Below are 20299 nucleotides of genomic sequence, written 5' to 3' on the forward strand. Positions count from 1 at the left end.
TGAGGAACATTGAGGGGAACTTTTTTTTTTTTTTACCTATACCAGAACTAATTTCACCACTTTACAAATGTTAATGACCATTTCTAAAAAGTGAATAGGGATGATGGGAAGCCAAGTGCAATTTTGCTTTGCTCTAAAAATAGAAGTCTAGTAAGTCTGAGCGGATACGAGTAGGTCAGAGGAAGAAAAAAAATTTAAGGAACTAAGAAGACTGAAATAAAAGTAAAAGGAAGAACAGAGAGGTGGGTGGGAAGCATGATGGGACTCCCAGGAACTGACCACACTGTTCATCCTTTCCCATCTGGCAGGAAGTCGTTCTGTCCAGCCCTGTAAGAATGATAAGGCTTGGGAGGAGGGGGACAGAGCAAGCTGCCTCTCCCAGAGCCCATACTCAGTTGAATCTACTTGTCCCTTGATTTTACAGAATAAAATAGGAGTAAGCCCCCTGGGCCAAATGATATTCTTTTTACTTATTTTTAAGGATTTTTTTAAAAAAAAATTATGTGTGTGTATCTGCGTGTATGCATATGTACCGTGTGCATGCAGTGCCCATGGACGGCAGAAGAGGGTGTCAGGTGTCCCTGGAACTGAAGTCACAGATGGTTGTGAGCCATCATGTGGGTGCTGGGAATTGAACCCAGATCCTCTACCACAGCAGCCAAGGAGACATCGCTGCAGCCAAAGGTACTACTCTTGGTGGCAAGTCCCCGGTGAGCTTTGCTGAAGCATTCATACACTCATGTGTGGGGACGGTTTAAAGAAGACTGTGCAGGCCAAGGGGCTGCTCTCTACAGTGACAAGCCACAGCACGGGGCTGGCAACAAGGGGTCCCGCTCGGGAAATAGGGAGTTCCCAAGAAAGGATGAGGAGAGGGGTGTGGGCAGTATCTCCCTGTGCTCCCAGTCATCAGCACCGATGTTCAGGGGCTGCTTTTCCTTGCATGTGCTTCGATGCCAGCAAGACCTCGGGTGACTGATAATGTATGTTTGAGCTCACGTTCGTCTAGCTTAGGTCATCTCCCCCACTAGTAGCCAGAGCAACGTGGCTGGTTTTCATGCGCTTTTTAACTTGTTCTAAAACTCAAGCTTGCTCTTAACCTGTGTCTGGGTCTTTACTGTAGGCCCGAGTCACTTTAATTCTCTCTCATTATCGGCCATAGCTTTTGACAACTTGTCACAAACCTGAGGACACCTAGGAAGGGGGACTCTCGGCCGAGCAATTGCCTCTGTCAGGGTGACCTGGGAGCGTGACCGTGGAACATTTTCTTCACTGCTCAATGAAACAGGAGGACCCATTCTCTCTGTGGCCAGTGCCATCTCTATCCAGCAGGCCTGGTTCTATAAGGAAGGTAGCTGAGCAAACCAGAGGGAGCAAGCAAGTGGCAGCGTTCCTCCATGGCCTCTGCTTCTGTCCCTGCCTCGGCTTCCCTGGATGATGATGGATTAGAACTTGAAAGCCAAATGAACCCTTCTCCTGGCCTCGGGTTGCTTTTGGTCAGTATTTTATCAGAGCAATAAGAAAGCAACCATGGTCACCGTTCTAAGTTCAGAGTAATAAGTGGCATCGATCTTAGCATAGACACACTCGTAAAGCATACTGTTAGTGTCTACAATGGAGAAAGTGTTAGACAGCATGGACTTCTTTGCAAAACTGTCATTTTTAAGAATCCACCGTGCTGGCCATGGTGGTGCACACCTTTAATCCCAGCTCTTGGGAGGCAGAGGCAGGTGGTAATCACTGTGAGCCTCAAGCCCTAGTGTACGTAGTAAATTCCAGCCCAGCCAGACCTATTTAATAAAATCCTGTCCAAAACAAAAAGACAAAACCAAAACGGTGACGGCCAATGAAATGTTCTAGGGATCGCATTAATATTGCCTGTATCCCATGCACTGATTTCGCACGTCATCAGTGGCCAACCCAACTGTGTGATGCCAACTATCTCACCACACAAATATGTCGTAGCTACTGGCCGTGTCAAGCATCACGTGCCACTTGTTCTGACAGTGTAGGGCCAGACTTGTTTGGTGGTTACTTATGGGGCCTGGGTGTGCACCTGCAGACAATCTACTACAAACTATTATGATGCTAGAGACCCAGCCATCAAGGAGATGGGGTCTCCTCCGGGCACTACCCCTGACCTCTGTGGACCCTGGTTAATTAGTTAACCTGAGCCACTTCCCCTCTGTCAATGGCAATAGCTGGTGTCTCCTTTCCGCTCATTCCCAAGGAGGGAGGAGCTCAATGAGAAAATCACTTTACGTTGCATGTTCTCCTTCCAAAAACAAACAACAAACAAACAAACAAAAACAGGAAATAACATCCCAGCTGATCTTCATGGGCAGTTGCCCCACTGCTGCCTATAAATTATGAATTAACTTGACCAATAACTGGAGACTAATGACAAGTGAACAGAACATCTTAATGGGTGAAAGCAGGGTGCTTATGTAGATAACACTCTGCCAAACAGAATCAGCTCTGTGGTTTTAACACAAATAATTACCAAGAGGGGTGGTGGGGGAGGCAGGGCTGGTGATACTCGAGTGCACCTGCTTAGTGTGTTTGAAACCCTAAATTCTATCTTACGAGAGAGAAGAGAACATGAGTGTGTAACCATCCCTCCGCCACTCGCATCATCCCACATGTCCACTGGTGCGAGCCTGGACCATCTCTGGTGGCCACAGCCCAGAAGAGCATATCACCTCTGTCTGGCCGTCTCTAAAACTTCCCATGCCTTATTTTGTCTTTTTTCCCATGAGGCCCCTTAAGATGGAAAAGACAACGCTGATTTCTCACTTTGTAGAAGGCTAAATCACCTTTATGACTTTCCTGGCTAAACTGGTCAGTCGTCTAAGAAAAAAAATCAATAAATCTGTGATGGACCCCAAAACTGCTATTTCTAAAGCTCTTAAGTAGGTCACGTATGGAGTCTAACCTAATTACGTCTGTTAGAAGACAAATAGAAAACATTATTCCCTGCCTCTCAGTGACACTTTGACAGCCCATTTCTGAAACACCCGATAGAAGGATTTGGGGTGCACATCTACAGAAAGCTCACCGATCCAGGACTAAGTGTCCTTTGCCCTTTGCTTCTGTGGGAGGAGGGGGTGGCCTACAAAATCGGGAAAGATGGGCGGAGAAGGGCTGTCCTAATTGCATCCCCTATTGTTTAGATTTGCAAATCTGCAAGAAAAGCCAGCCAGGGTCATTAGGGATGTGTCAGGGATGGCTCATTCCAGAGAATCATAGTGTGGGCACCAGTGGGGTATGCAGAATGAACAGGACACAAAAAAGACAATTGTTGCTGGTAGTTAATTAGAAATGTCCTCAAGGACCCAATTGAATCGATGGCTGGCAAGAACGAGTATTCGTTTTCGTGATGTCACCATTGTAGGCCCTGTATTCTGCTCTTTCTTCAGAAGGAGAGTTTTCATAATTAAATCCAGAGAGTCCACATGTGTTGGGGGCAAAATGTGGGTCAGATGTCTGAGGGTAGTGGCCATCTAAAAAGGCTCTCTCTGTATAAATATGATCACTTCCCTCCTGTTTTAATATCTACCGCACTGTCCAAAAAAAAAAAAAAAAAAAAAAAAACTGAGACTTTGCACCCAAGGCTCTGACATCCAGTCTTTGCAGAGTGTGTCTAAGTCCGAGGGCTCCAGTAAGACAGCCTGTGGGGAATTTTAATTGGCCACAAACAAAACCTAGAGTCCAAATGAGGATTTAAGAAGACCACTTGCCCAGGCCACTTGAGCAGGACATTTGAGAGCAAACTTGGCCAAATAAAACCGGTCATCTGATACAAGAGACTTTTATCAGTCGCCAAGAGGGAATGTTCACTGACTAATGAGACACTTCTTGAGTTCTCACAGATAATTGTGAGATGAGGAAGCACCCCCATATACGGCCCACCGCGAGTGTCCAGACAACGGCCCTCGTTAATATTTCATACACAGTCCTGAGAACAGAACAGCGCTACTCCATCTTCCAGACCAATGCCCCTTCTCCACTTGCCCAAGCTTTACAAAATCTCTTTTCCCACTCTTCATACTACGGCAGTGAACCCAACAAGTAATTGTTTCTAATGATTAACTGTCTCCTACAATTGCTATCACACATTTCATTATATGTTTTAGATTAAGCCAGAACACCGTGTCCTGGGAAGTCTGCACTGGTTTGATTGGGGTCTTCTCAGCAGGGTTTGGTATTGTTTCATGACATGCAGTTTAAGAAAATGCCTCGAGAAGATGGGAGAGACTTTTATATGTGGGGCGAGCATTTTTTTATCATGAATCTGGAGAGTGATGATCTGACCCAAGATCCTCAGTAAACAGGCTGGACCCTGTATCTGTGCTCGGATGAGGATGTCTTACATCTCTAACCACTGACCCGGTAGAGTTGTTTGTTGAAATATGCACTTCAGTGGGCAGTTTTCATAGAACTCAGGGCCCCCCTTGGCACAGAACAGAACCCAGTGAGTGGAGATGGAAAGAAAGTAGACTGTAGCCCAAGAGGTACCCACAAGGCAACACCTACCCTCAGTCCTCATCTCCCCACATTCCCTATAGCTGGTCCTTCAAGACAACGGTCTACTGGGTTGTCTAGACACCATCGGTTTGACGGGTATATCCCTCTGGCGTCAAAACCTCTGCTCATCTCTAGTCTACATGGCCACTGTCTATGGGAGTTGTAGTTTCTCTTGCTTGGCCAGAAGGAGCCTTGAGCTCAGAGTTTGTTTCTCAGGTTATAGCATAAAGGGGAGGGGCTAAACAGGTCGGTAGTGCAGGCCGAGGATGACGGAACGCAGGCAGGTTGTTTGGAGCTCAGCTCTGCAGGTGGGAGGGGACCTTTGGACGGAGCGTGAGCAGCCAGTGTGGTATCTGAATGAGATGAAGCTGGAACGGGGTGGGTTGGGAGACACAGAGCTAGTGACTCCATTTATTGTATGCTTGGCCCTCACAGGCACGACCCTCTGTGGCTCTCTCACTGGGCGGGAATGTTTCGTTTCTGGCAGAAGAGCCCCATTTGCTCATGAATGTTCTGGGTTAGGACCAAGCAAGCACTCAGCCCTCCTCAGGTCGTGTCCCTGTTTCCATTTCATTACTATCTTGCACCCCAGGACGGCATTGGGTTTCCACAGCCAGTGCCCAGCACCAGGCTGACCAAAATGGGTCAGGGTGGCTGATGACCAGTTCAGCAGTTCAGCAGTTTAGAGGAGGGGCCGTGGGAAAAGGTAAAAGCTGGGCCCTGAACATGACGCACAGGTCTGGGAAAGTCAGATGGAAAAGGACAGGGATAGAGCAGGGGTGACTGAGGTCTACTTAGAGAGGACGCGCCTCAAAATCAACTGTCTGGCTCATCAGCTTTGCCTCCAAGAAAAAAAAAGGCACCATCGGAAAGGCAAGCCTTACTACAGCCTGAAAGTTTGGGGGTAGAGCTGTCACTCACCACCACCCCTCCCCCAACTCCCCTGGCCAGTGTGGGAAGTTTTACTGTCTGTTGAGCAGTTCTTCATTCCTACAGATGTCCTTTCGCAGACTACCTACTAGTGCCTAGATCTAGCGTGTGTCACAGGCACGGAGTCCCTGAAAGGCCTTCTGTGTCTAAGCACCAAGACTGTGAAGCTGAATGGGCCTCTGTCTGGGGTCTTGATGTTCCCTTGTTCCAGCCTTCTTCACGGTCTGCCCCTGGGGGTGTGGGAAAGTCCTTGGGCAAACATAACAGAGTGGGTAGAGATGGCTTCAAACTAAATCGTCCGTCCTGGCTGCTAGAAAACCTCTGGCTTTACAGTTCCGTTTTCATTTTCAGATGTGGCTGACTCCCGTGTGTTCTATGCATGTGTTATCTCATTTAATTACCACAGCATTTCTACGGGGCAGGGATTTTATCACCTCCAGTTTCCAACTCAGGCCCTAGGGTTCAAGGACCTCTTTAGGAAACAGTCCTGGAGGATGTGCCAGAAAAAAATGCCAATGAGTGGCATCCAGGGTCACTGGGATCAGGTTGGTTGAAAGCAGCTCACGTGTCTACTTCCAGCCTTGTGTCCCCACCCCTTTTCCCTCTCCCTCCCCTCCCCTCTCAAAAATTAAAATGGTGGCCACTTAGACCTTCACATGAGTGATTTTGGTCAAAAGCTGGTATGTTTTAAGAAGCCCGTGTTGCGGTATCGCAAGAGCCAGTCGTCAAGGCGTTAGGATGAAATACGGCCTGCAGCTTAAGGATGTTCCGCTCAAGGTCGGGCTCTGCCTCCCGCTGTCATCTCCCAGCCGTGGGGTTCTAGACCTCTCTGAGACTGGGTCTCCTCATTGGTGCAGTGGAGTCAGCACTGACAGGGAGTGAGGGTGGGAGAAGAGGGATGATGCGTGTGATACACTCGGCCCCGTGGCTGGCACATCGCATATGCTGAGCTTTTTTGGTGAAGTTGCCTAGATCTTCTAGGGTATCCTTTAGGCGACTCTGGGGCGGCTCCATTGCCAAAAAGCATAGCCTCCAAAGAGGTGTCAAACACAGTGAGATCCTGTGTGGACTGACCAGGAGCCGTCTCTCGAGACAATCCATGACGTTTGGCAAATGTTCTCCCAAGAAGCATGCCTGTGTCTTTGAACAGGTCTGACAACTTATTCCAAAAAAAATAAGACCGGAAATAGAGCACAGCCTCAGTGACTTAGGTCAGTGGGGTTGCACCAGCCTGTGTCTACTGGATCCAGTTCTTCTTCAGCCACAAAGTGTTCAGACTCCAGTCCTGTGTAATCTTCGGTGGCTTACCGCTCTTGGTGATTTGCTGGCGCCTTCTCCACTGTGTTCTGATATTTTCCCATAAATTTGACCTGTCTCTTTGATAGACAAGGCCATCCTTCAATAGCAGCAGGAAGCAAACCACGTGTTTCTTTCAAAAGACGTGCAAAGGGAATGTGCAATGGGAGAAAAAAGAGTAATTTAAAATGGTGCTGGTAACTCCAAGCCAGGGCTTTCGCCCACCTGTGGGAGGTGGAGAAGACCACCATTGGTCTGTTTTGTTTTTCGTTAGACCAGAAGATGCCTCTTTCACATGTCAGCATCCCTGTCTGCCTTGAAACTGACCAGGAACATCACTTTGTCAGGCACTGATACTGCCAAGCCGACTTTATCGAGGTCCCCATCAGATCTGTCGCCACTTATATCTGTCACTGTGAGTGGACGGACACCGGTGGTGTGGCACAGTGATTGGTTTTAAAGAGGTGGTTTGAGGTCATCTGATGGTCACTAGGGCCTGTCTTCAGCACATCTGAGGTCAGGGACCCATGGCAATTTGGCTCCTGATAAGTATAAGGCCACCTTCGGATCAACCATTCTGTCGGGCTCAGTCTCCTCACTTGGTAGCAAGCCAGGTGGGCTCTCTGGCCAGTAAGGTCACAATGATTAGTATGACATCATAATCTCTCTGCTCCTTTGTAGCTCTCAGTGCACCAGATGACTAGTGACTTTTCCAGTCTGCTTCCCGTGTGCCAGGCACAATGCTGAGGCTCAATTAACCCATTCGCTAGCACCGTGATACTTGTTCATGGCAAAAGGATCATCTTTAAATTGTTTAAATCTTTTCTGTTTGCTTTTTAATACCTACAGTAGAACCAGTGAGCCACAGTAGCATGGGGTTGGTTCGTTGCTGTTTACGAGGCTAAGAACACGGCCATTGCCGTAGAATCAGAGTTCGTCAGATGAAGTACTCGAGAGCAAGACAGTGGGGATAAACGTTTGCAATAGTAAAAGCTCCAGGAGATTAAAGCCAGGCTAAGAGCCGAGAAATAGGACTTCTCTTGGGCTCTCTGAGCACAGCAGGGCATTCCTCAGCCATGTTTCTGCTACAGTGAAGGCCTCAGGGCTGGTCATTCTGACACGTCTCAGTGTAGTTCAATGACAGTACACCCAGCAGAATTTGTCACAAGTGATTTTGTCATCCGTGATCCAAAGGCAAAAAAGTCTGAAATCATTCAAGAAGGCAGAAGGGTTGGAAAGGCCTTGACAGTGTTGCTGTGACCATCATTCCTATAGTCAGATTCTCATAGTCAGACATCTGCTGCCCAAAAGCCACCCACCACCACCCCATCCCCCCAGCTCCCTCACCCCTGCGCTAAACCATGACCCCATGCCCTACCGTGTATCAAGTAAGCTGTCTTCCTTTCTGCAGGAACAAAACACGGTGATAATCTGACATGCTCTTCACTGACTGATTGGAGGGTTCTTGAATGTCCTTCCTGCGTGTGCTAAAGGATATTATTGGTAGCCACTCCTAACATTTCCTTAAAGATCTCTTTATAAAAATCACTCTTCCTCTGCAGGCCAAACAGTCCTTCACTAAGAAGAAAAATGAATGAAGAAAATAAATGTTCTCACTGAGGCTATTATCTGGGTGTAACACTTTTGGCCTCCCGGTCCACCCAGGTGTAGGGATAAGGAGCCCTGAGCCTACTAGGAGATCCTGGAAAGGTGGGAGACGGTAGCTGTCCAAGCCCATCCTTATAAGCCAAGCACAGAGGCTAGCATGAGGAAGGGAGGCAGAGGCTGGAAGACAGGCCTGAGTGTGAATGGACCACGAGGCCTCCAGAGCAGGAAGCCTGGCAAGCCAAGGCACTCATGGAAAAGGTCTTATCTAAACAAGGGCGGCCCGGGACTCTGGATCCCCTCCACCATTGTCCAAGGAGTTGACCTAAAGCTTACCTACAGTCCCCGAAACTCTCTTCGCTACCCCACCCCCTCATTGAGACAAGAAGTAATTTTCAGTATGGCCTCCAAGGCGTCACAAGGTCTCTCAATAAAGTCAGTCCTCCAGAGTCCCCTTGGCCTGACCCCGTGACCACCCTGAAGGGCCAGGATCTCTTCCTGAGCAAAGGGAGCAGGAACCATTTTGTCTAAACACACCTTCCAACCCCACGCCTCTCCTGCCAGCATCCTCTCCCCAGACTTGTTTCATTTGTTTGAAGAGAATGTGAGAGGAGGGAAGAGTGTTGGCAGAGTTTATCAATCTGTTGCTCCCGATGCGCTGTCACCAGTGTTTTGACATAACACCCACAGTAGCCGTCAGATGTTTACATCAGGCCCTACCGCAGGACGGAGGCCATAATGAGACCTCAACCAGCCTGGTCCTGGGCGTGCCTTCTAGCCAGCCTCCAAGCAGTTTTTCTTCTCCTTTCTGGTTTCTGTTTTGTTTTGCTTGAAAAAAACATTTTACAGCTTCGACTTCGCTTCCCTTTCTATTTCCTACCTTGAAATGATTCCGTGTTCTTTACAGTCTCATCCCTTTTTGTGTCCTACCTTGAAATGATTCCGTGTTCTTTAAAATCTCATCTCTTTTTGTGTCCTACCTTGAAATGATTCCGTTTTCTTTCCGGTCTCATCCCCTTGTGTCCTACCTTGAAATGATTCCGTGTTCTTTACAGTCTCATCCCTTTTTGTGTCCTACCTTGAAATGATTCCATTTTCTTTCCGGTCTCATCCCTTTTTGTGTCCTACCTTGAAATGATTCCGTGTTCTCTATGATCTCACCCCTTTTTTGTGTCCTACCTTGAAATAATTCTGTGTTCTTTACAGTCTCATCCCTTTTTGTGTCCTATCTTGAAAAGAGTCCGTGTTCTTTACGGTCTCATCTTGGTTAGTGCGAGCAATGAACTCTCATTAAACACATCAGCACAGTTCATGCTCATCCTCAGAGTTCACTAGCCAGAACAGAATCAAAGAAACGGGGAGAATATTTGGTTTGGGGACTTTATAGAGCTTTCTAGAGTCTTGGGTTGTTTTTTTTTTTTCTTCCTTGATTAAATTTTAAATATACATTTAATACACTTGGGCAATGATTTTGGCTTAATGTAAGCTTTCAGTATGTGTTGTAGTACTCAGCTCAGTACTGCCCCTCTATCCCTATCCTAGGGGTACTCAGCTCAGTTCTCTACGGAAGTTGTTAAAAGAGATGCACGTCTCCCATCTTCTCAGAAGAGAAGGCTGCGTCACCAGCAGCTAAAGAACAGATGCAAGTTTTAGATGGGAGGAGGAGACAGGAGGTACTGAGGAAACCTAAAAATCAACGCTGTTCCAAACCAGCACAAACGGAAGAGCCGGGTTGCTGTGGAGTGCACAGTGTACATCATGCTCGTGTGTGTTAAGAGTCCATAGGGAATAGGCTTGATATCAGGAACTGTAGAATCTGTTAACCCCGAGAGCAGTTTATAAGAGGAAATCACGGGGTTGGGGATTTAGCTCAGTGGTAGAGCGCTTGCCTAGGAAGCGCAAGGCCCTGGGTTCGGTCCCCAGCTCGAAAAAAAAGAACCAAAAAAAAAAAAAAAAAAAAAGGAAATCACACACACACACACACACACACACTCAGATGAGCGATGTTTATTAAAACCTGAAGGAAAAGAAAAAGCTTAGAAAGCCACAAAACTTCCCAATGCTGGAATGGTATTAATACAGAGCTGTGAAGGCATTCTTGATTTACACAGAGCAGCACTGTGGGGCTCACAGAATGGCTCAGCCAGTAAGGGCGCTTGCCACGCAGGCCCTACCTCACGAGTTCAACCCCAGAACCCACATGAGGGAAACCTGACCTCCATATGCATTCTGCCGCCGGTCCACCCTTGCAAACTCAAACATGCAACAATGATAAGCAAATTATTTTAACTTTCTAGAAGGAGCCCCCAAGCGCAGTCATTTCTTGGTATGTGACGAGCGTCTGTGGGTGTCACAACGTAGAAGAGTTAAGTGTGATATTCGGAAATGTGCCCGAAGGAAAAGCAGATATTGTATGCAGAGGCGCTGTCTGGATGGGAGCTTTGACTTGTGTTGCTATTCTTCAGAGGGCCCAACCTGCCCCTTGTTTAGGGTTAGAAAAGAGCCAGGAGGGAACAGGGAACAGGGCAAACCCCCACCCAGAAACGAATCTAAAAAAGAGGTCTCCGTCATCTTCACAGAGAGGGCAGCAGTCGGGAGACTGCTGTGTGTGGGGAGAACAACGTTAGAACTAGGAACTTTGAGCAGTCCCTATTGGAGTCAGCAGACGGGCATGTTGTATGTAAGGCTCAGCTCCATATGTTGGTACCCAGTTGGCTAACTTTTAATTTATTTATACTGGTCTCTCGTCCTAATGAAGCTGTTCAACCCCCAGAGCAGTGGACAGAGATGGCACGGACCCACACTTGCCCCCAGAATTATTTTCCTTCACTTGGTTATAAATACCTCCGCCTCATTGTGCTTGACACGCTGCATGCAAATAGAGCGGGGAGTCCTGGGGCTCATTAGGAAAGGACAGGGGCTTGCAGTACTCAGAGGACAGAGCAAGGCTGATAACGCCGGCCTTGTTCAGAATAGTGCATGGGAGCTTTCTTATCTCGCTCTAGCAGGAGCTGCTGTGGGCTTCCTGTGGGAAACCAGGAGCAAGCTCTGCTTTCCTCTTGTTGTTCGCCTTCCGCCTCCCTCAAGACTGTTCCCAGCACCGTGGTTATCTTTGTATCTTCAAACATGGCACAATCTACTTCCTCAAGAGCTTGATGTATTCTTAAGACTTAGGCAAGTGCCCCCCCCCGGCCGCCCCACCCCCACCTCGGTCTCTTTTCAAGTGGCGGAATGGAAGCAGGTCCTCAATGACATTCTATTTTTATGGTTCAGTGACAAAGAGGGAAAAAATAATAGGCCCTGAATTAGAAAAGAGCCACAGAACCTGGCCTTTTCATTCGGAGGACCTGGCAAGCAAGTGGAGTCTGTAGTTTCCACAGTAGACTTGAGCCTTGGTAACTGTCCTCAGAGCGAGAGTGGCAGTGGGTGAAGGGGCTCAGAGGCCGGTGGCCCCAAGCGAGCTGAGCTGACTGTATTTCCCTTGCTTTGCTCTGATGTATTTTTTTTTTTTGCATTTCCTGAATATGGGGTGTGAGAAGTTTTAAGATCTTTGACAAAGACTCCCCTTATCCTCCTCAGTGCTTTGAGGGACACAAGAAGGCATATGAAGCCTTCTCGCCCAGTCAGAAGAGCACCTGAGTGGCTGAAGCCACAGCTCTGAGGGCACACATTTGTTCCAGTGCGTGCGCTGAAACTGTCTGGTTATAAATGTGATTTAGAAGATGTAGAAATTTCCATTGAAGCATGTAAGTCTTAACTATGAAACTGGGCAGTGGGGAAAATTCATGTAGCCTGAGCCCAGGGTTCTATCCTTAGGAGCACGTGCGTACACATACACACAAACACCCCACACACATACACATACCATATGTACACCACACATATACACACACACATCATACATACACCACACATACACACATACACAAATATATGTACACCACACATAGCACATACACCACACCTTATACACCACACACCACACATGAATGTATGCCATACACACACCATGCATATGCACATGTACACACACACCACACATACACACACCTGGGTGGATAGACAGCGTAGCCACACCTGGTGAGTATAATGCGGGAGACTATCCTGGGTCATATAATGGAAGGAGGACTGGGCGTTAATGTTCTGGAGTTACTTCCCAGCTCAAGGCCCCTGAAGGCTCTCCTGCCCTCTCTCCCTGTCTCTCTCACCGGCTTTCCTCTCCCACTTTTATCTCCTGTAAGTCCTCACTGTTCTGGCTACTTAGAAACTGGGGTTCAAAATTCCTCCTTGTTTGAGAATCCAGATTCTGCCTGAATCATGTTCTAGTTTCAAGCAGCACTCTTTTCTGTTCAGCAAAAGCTCAAGCCCAGCTGGTAAGAGGACAGGGCAGTGGAATACTCAAAAAGGGAGAGCGGGAGCCGGGAGAGATGACTCAGCCGTAAGAGCGCTGGCTGCTCTTGCAGAAGAGCCAGGTTCAATCCCCAACACCCACAACCACCTGGGACTCCAGCTCCAGGAGATCCGATACCCACTTCTGGCCTCCATGGCACATGGGTTGTAAAGACACGTGCAGGAGAAACACCCCCACGCAGAAACGAGAAAGAAATAAATGTTATTTTAAAGATTAAAAGAGAGCTCACAGCCTTTAGAAGTCAACACTCTTAGCGCTCTCCTTTGATAATTAAACACTGGAAGCCTAAGAAGTTAGGGCTGTGATAACACCAGACTTGGAGAGAAATTAATTAAATACAATAAACTATTCCAAGATGTTTGTTTCCATGGGCACTTATTTAGCCCTGGGTGGGAGGCAGGTGTGTAACTAAATATTATGACTGAAATCACCCTGTGTACACATGAAATGCCATTATTTTTCTCAAGGTTTTTATTCACTAATACAATATACACCTCCCAAACCTGTATGTGAGGGGACACACACACACTTGAATGTTACTTCCATCCACTGAGAACTAACCGAAATCCAGGCATTAAATGCCTTAACTTAAGTATTTTCCTTACTATTTAGATCTTCTCACTGTCGGAGTATCTCCCTGCTGGGTAGATACAGTTTCGACTTGTAGTTCCTGAGGAGGAGGGGATGGTCTTAGATGAAGAAGACTCTCATAAAGTCTGCGGCTGTCTCAGTGAGGACCGATCCTGTCCGTTCCACCTCACTCGCCATCACTGGCTGCTCTGTGCAACGTTGCGATGACCTCTTCTCTTTCGTAGGAATGACTTCTGCTTTGGGAGTGAAGAATCCTTCATCCTGGATTCCAGCAGCAACATAGGAAACAGAATCGAGGGCATCACTCAGCGCATGACGGTCATAGAAGGAACCAATAAGGTACTGTTCATATGAAACAAATAGTGGGCTAGTCTGGTTCTGGGTTTACGAGACCCACAAGTAATGCAAGAGCTCAAAATTCAGAGAGGAAGCGAATCTCCGAGGGGTGTCTTCACTGCTCGAGTGGCTGCATTTTCCTGACTGTGTTCTTCAGACCCCTGATGCTCCTCTCTCTCCTCCTTTCTCCCTCTATACATATATGTCTGTTGTGTCTGTGTTTGTGTGTGTGTGTGTGTGTGCCATGTGTATGCAGTACTCATGAGTCCAGAAATGAATGTCAGACTTCCCGTTAGCCAGAGGTAGAGGTGGATGTAAGCCTCCTCTCTCATCCTCCCGTGTGGGTCCTGGAAGTGGGAACTGAATTTTGGGTCTCATGCAAGAACAATACACGTCCATAACCACTGAGCTAGCCCTGCAGCCCGGAGAACCCATTCTTCCTAAACCTTGGGCTGGTGCACATCAGCGGCTCCCCTCTCCCAACTGCACGCTCCAACCTCTACCAACTGACTTCTCTGTCAATTAGCGTGACAGTCACACCGTTGGGGTGCGACCTGGAGTCCACACGAGTGCTGGGATTAATCCCATGCAACACCAGCTAATTCTAGCCTTCAACTGTGCCTGGATCCTGCTAGTGGACAGGAAGTGGGATCCCAGTAAATAAAAACTAATTCAAGGCTTCGCACCAAAATTCAACACCCCTATCTCAGAAAATACCATATTCGCCCTTCAGCCAGGTGAAGCCTAGGCTGGGTGTGCAAACACACGCCGTCTATCGGGATTCCCCAGACTAACCAGGGAGCATAGGAAAGAGCTGGTATCCTGTGAATTAGAAAGTCTCCGTAGGCTGCAAACCCTGACGCTTAACCTGTTTGAAGTAGTGAAGGATTTACTTAGGAATCAGTTGTTGTCTGGCATGGGGATAGCATGGTTTAACAAATCAAAACATCCATTTACATGCTCATCTTGCTATGAAGTAGAGAATATCTGTATAAACGCCACCATCTGCTCAAGTAGGGATGCTTAAAATATCCATTTATTTTGCTGTGTCCTTGAACACAAGGACAAATAGACGCATTGTCCTCTCTACATAGGATTTAGCAACAATAAATAACTTCTGCACTCTTCTTTTCTCTTTTTTAAGACTTACTTGTTTTTATTTTATGGGTAAGTAGGTTTTGCCTCCATGTGTACCATGTGCATGCAGGAGGCCAGGAGATGGCGCTGGTGTTACAGATGGCAGTGAGCTGTTATGTAGGTGCTAGGAACCAAACCTGAATCCTGCAAGGACAAGTGCTCTTAACCACTGAGCTACCACTCCAGCTGCCCCCCATCTCCCATTTTCTCTTTTCTGCCGCCTGAGTGCTGGGATTAACGGTATGCACCAGCACGCTGGCCCTGTAGTTTTCCATGTCTAAGCCTTTTTGAAGATGCTAATGTCAGCATCCTTTTTTGGCATGCCAGTGAGGTTTTCCCCATTTTAAACATGGGCAGCCCAAGTGACACAGCATAAAAGAGTTTAAAAAAAAATTCTAAGCAAAGTCTCTCGAGTCAAAACTCAGCAGTCTCATGGCTAACTAAGCCAAAACTAAACAATTAATGAGTCCATTCAGGGATAACATTAACAGTCACTAGCTAGGAATTTGGAATGGTTTTATAGGCACAGCAGTAGCTGGGGTGGTTTGTAGCCTCCCCTCCCCCACCCCAGTACACAGGAGCTATAAAGTCCCGTGGTGTCCAGCCATTGGTGAAAGACTTTAATGAGTGAGTTAGCCGAGAAGGAGTTCTAGAAAGCTGAATTTTTGATGTGGGTGGAAATTGTTCACTAATACTAGAGAACCATTTAGAACTGCCACGCGAAGCCCTAGTAGATTTCCCAGATGATGTCACTGGTATCAGTTCTTCCTGACCATGCAGGAAAAGAATGTATTCCTAACCCTGGAAATTTAAAATGAGAATTGATGGTCTCGATCAAAGCGGGATTTCTACTTTGTTTTCTTACCACCAAAAAAAAAAAAAAAAGTACAACGAGCAATAAAATTGAATGGGGGTGAAGCTGGTTGAGATTCCTAATGGTTGTGACCCCCGTGCAGTTAACTAACTCCATAGATAATGCCTGTTGAATAAACAAACAAACAAACAAACAAACAAAAAACAACCCAACCAACCCTGGTGAGAGCAGAGAAAAACTTGTCTGAGATTTAAAAAAAAAAAGCTACCCCAATTTTCCACTCAGGCTGGAAATAAATGCATTGTCTTGTAATTCTGTAGTTGAGCTAAAGATTTCCGAGATGAACTCCTGTGCACAGTTGGCCTTTGTACCGCCCAAGTTCGGGAGCCGCAGGGTCAAACTCCTCCTCCTTCCAACCGAGGGCAAAGAGAGGGTCCACATCTCTCGGCTCCTCCAAAGAAATGGCGTTAGTGGTGTTTATCTTACCTAACTTCCTGTGGCAAACAGGAAATAACCTGGAGGAAGTTCCTCTGCACATAGGCCTGTGATAAATTGACGACCACGTAGATAGCAGTGAGCCCCCAATGGTCTCGGACACGCGCAATGACGGTGTCTGTTCAAGATCATTTGTGTTACAAAACTTTTAATTTTCCCCATAAGGTAAGGGAAAATATAGACAGCCGACAGATCCTTTAGGCAGCCTGAATACTAGATATAAATTGTTGGTTTCTTGTTCTGAATTTAGGAGAACTTTCTGCGTTTAGTTTTAGCATTACTTTATATATATATATATTATTATTTATTTTTTTATATTTTTTATTTTTTATATATTTTATTTTATTTATATTATATTTATATTTTATTTATTTTATTTTATTTATATTTTATTTATTTTTTATATATTTATATATATTGTTTATTTATTTATTTATTTATTTATTTATTTATTTATTTGTGGTTGGGGGATAAAGAGACATCCATCCTTCACTGAGAGCTACAAGCACAGTTCTGCAGCGTCCTCTACGATGTAGACTCTTGCTTCTTGGGCGTACTGTGACTTTAATACACTAAAGTCCCACAAAAATGACTCATTCAGTCACACGCTGCTCCTCTGTGGATAGGTGTGGGTGTGGGAGCTCTCACACCAGGAAGTCATGGCGGTTTCAGGGGTTCCAGGGGCTTTTCTTTGTTGTTGTGCCTTAGGTCAGTGAAGGGGAATAGAGGAAAATACAATTCCAAAACTCCATTTCCTCCTTGGCCCACTTTGGCGAGATGTGAGCCATTTTCTGGAGTGGCTAAAAACAAACGTTGAATTTTTGTGTTGTTCACGACAGACCCGGGAGGGGGAGGGGAGTGGGGAGGGGTGGTTTATGGGACCAGAGTGAGAAGAACGCTGGGCTGATTTTGTAAGGCTGGAGAGCGGTGACTGCCTCACTGCGGCAGCCAGCGACATTTCCCTGAACTTGTTTGAGGGTACAGGAGGAAATATGTAAATTGCCTGAGACAATCCCATGACGTAAACGATCGTCCTAATTACAGAACTATGGCTTGTGGTCCAGTTCCCACACTGCCCCTGGCTTCCCCTCATTCTCACCTTCTGTTTTCCCATCACGTGGTTGTTGCGCGCCACCGCTGGGATCATGTCAGCTCTTCCTTGGCCTTTATACATCTTCTATTTCTCCCCGAAAGGCTTAGAAGAAAGCAGTGTTAGAAACATCCCAAGATTAAAATCTCCATTCCATAAATAGGTTAAAAAAAAAAACTTGTTCCGGAAATTAAGCGAATGACGTATTACCTCTCTTCAGTCTATTCCATGAGGCCGAAGCGACATTGTAGACAGGAATTACTAAAGCTTAGCAAACGGGAAGGAAGGAAAATTAAGAAATCCAAGCAGCTAATTACAGTAGCTAATGACAGGTTTTTCTTTGGTTGGTTTGTTGCTTTTGTTTGTTTACTTGTTTTGTTTGGGGGCTTGAGGGCTTTCTGTTTTTCAAGACGGGGTTTCTCTGTGTAGCCCTGGCTGTCCCGGAACTCACCCTGTGGACCAGGTTGGCCTCAAACTCAGGTATCCTCCTGCCTCTGCCTCCCGAGTGCTGGGAGCAAAGGCATGTACCACCATGTCTGGCCTCTGCTGGTCTTGATGAGCATCCCTGGGTCATAGTAAGGACCCCTTAACAAGCACTGGTCCTTTAAGAATGCAGTTAGACTGAACTGAAAACCTCACTGAGAAGTCACCTATCCCAAACTAACCCGTCAACAGGAAGGCTTGTATCTTTTTTGATGTTGTGATTTGCTGTATTCATCCTCTGTGGAAGGCCACTGTGGATTTTTTTTTAAAGATTTATTTATTTATTCTATATAAGTACACTGTAGCTGTCTTCAGACACATCAGAAGAGGGCATCAGATCGCATTACAGATGGTTGTGAGCCACCATGTGGTTGCTGGGATTTGAACTCAGGACCTCTGGAAGAGCTGTCAGTGCTCTTAACCGCTGAGCCACCTCTCCAGCCCCCACTGTGGGTTTTAAGTTGGAGTGAGGTTGTTATCCCTTCTCCTGTGACTGAGAGAATGTGGATGCCCTCGTGGTAGTTTACCTTCATGCTTCTGCCTCTGTTGTGCTGGCCCTCCGTTCTCTTCATTTGTAGAAAATGCAAACTAATGATAGAACTAATTCGAGCAGACAGTCTCGAGAGAGATCCTTCCGGTGAGTCCTACAAAAGAAATGATTACAGCTCCAAATATCTGTGACATCTCAAATCTTCGGCCGTTTCTCTTCCAAAACATAACGGGGATAATTTGGTACTCTGTTCTGTTTTTTTGTTTTGTTTTTTTTTTTTTCATTCTCCTCTTTGTGGTGGACATCGAGGATCAGAATGGTCCCTTTAAGACACTTACGCCTCCTCACTTACTGTCCCATGAGAAGATGCCTCCCAATACAACCCAGGGATGCTGAGCTTGCTTGAGCTCCTATCTCTGACCTGACCTGACTTAATGCTTGTGTGAGCTCTCGAGTTCTACACATCAGGATAGATGCTCTACCCAGGAATGTCTGTGGTCTCTGGAGTCTTGGGGTTCCTCCCTTAACCCCTAGAGACCTTGGTCGCCTTATTTAATGCCCCCCCATCTCACGGGGCTGAGATAATGCTGTCCATGTTTCCTTCAAGGGCAACATGAAGGTCCTACCACAAAGAAATAACAAACACTCCACCTACATCATTTCTACACCGACGGAAACCATAGTGAGTTCAATTCTGGAGGATGCCTGCCTGTGCATAGGTGTCTTGTATTGGAAGGCATTACTTAGGCGAAGAAAAAAAATCGATTTATATTTCTTTCTTCACTGTATGACATGGATCCGTATCCCCTCTGGGCATCTCAGCTTTGGTCTCAGATGAAACCAAGAGTCTGACATAGTTCACTAAGACTAAAGCTGCTACAACCATTCCAGACAGCCTGGTCAGTCTAATGTGTTCATTTACTTCATGCGTGTGAGTGTTCTGCATGTAGGTATGTCTGCGTGCCATGTGTATGCCTGGTGTCCATGGAGGTCAGAGAGGGGGTCAGCTCTCCTGAACCTGAAGTTACAGATCATTGTGAGCCACCGTGCGGGTACTGGGAGTCCAACCCTGATCTCTGTCATATGCACATACCACTGCGTCATCTCTGCAGCCCACTGTGTGCAGGTCTCCAACACGGCAAATGTACACGTATGCAGGCAGGCTTCGCCTTGCCACAAACCCCAGTCCTCCTCAGTTGCTCTGAGTTTTGCCCAAGCAAAGCAATTTTAACAACCGTATAAACGGTGACTGTCTGAAATGTCGAATGGCCTCACACCAACAGAAAGGGGGTTTCTGTTTACGTAACGTAAGCAGACATAGCTAACTAAACCATAGATCCAAATTGGACAACCACACATCCAAGAATCTAAGTCTGTGTGGGTCCTTGAGGATCAACCGTAAGGACTTACTCTATAAGGAACTTGGGCTTCGTGTAACTGCAAACAGGAAGTCCTCAGCGCAGACATTCATTTCGGATCTTCTCGGGATGAGCTCTGACAGGCTGGAGCCCAGACTCCCCAGACAACACAGTGGGTCACAATGGACTTGATTATCTCTCTGTCCTTCCAGCTACCACCAGCCAGTGGCTCCCCTCACCCTGTCCCCAACAGACTTGTCTTACCACAATTTTCTACATCCTCCATGACTCTTGTTGGTCTGTAGAATGATTGAAAGAAGGTGGCTATCAGAACTCATATTTCTCACTCTTCATTAAAATTAACAGTTGAAATAGAGAGAGCTGAAGCTTCAGACCCTTCTACATCTGGCTACCCCCTACCCCACCCACCTGAAACTCCCCCACCCCCACCTCCGCCCCCACAGAAGAGATAGCATATGTTGGAACCTTAAGCAGGGAATAAGCCGGGGTTGGGGATTTAGCTCAGTGGTAGAGCGTTTCCCTAGCAAGCGCAAGGCCCTGGGTTCAGTCCCCAGCTCTGAAAAAAAAAAAAAAAAAAAAAAAAAAAAAAAAGGGAATAAGCCAAACACATTTTAAAAGTCACTGGCCTTAGGGACCAGTGCTCCCTGTTGTGACAGTGACTTCACGGCCACATGATGAACAGCCGCTAAACGGAATGAGAACTGCCACATAGCCCAGC

The 20299-nt window shown here is 46.7% G+C and overlaps 1 protein-coding gene across 1 annotated transcript in view; it reads left to right on the plus strand.

Moving 5' to 3' along the window:
• Positions 1-20299, plus strand: part of Flt1 (fms related receptor tyrosine kinase 1) — a 169994-nt gene that overhangs the window by 60115 nt on the left and 89580 nt on the right. The window contains exon 11 of the mRNA XM_032886730.1: positions 13582-13696. Coding sequence (XP_032742621.1) covers positions 13582-13696 — 115 coding nt within the window. The remainder of the gene's footprint in view (positions 1-13581; positions 13697-20299) is intronic.

Source organism: Rattus rattus, chromosome 16 (genome assembly GCF_011064425.1).
Source record: "Rattus rattus isolate New Zealand chromosome 16, Rrattus_CSIRO_v1, whole genome shotgun sequence".
Lineage (NCBI taxonomy): Eukaryota > Metazoa > Chordata > Mammalia > Rodentia > Muridae > Rattus > Rattus rattus.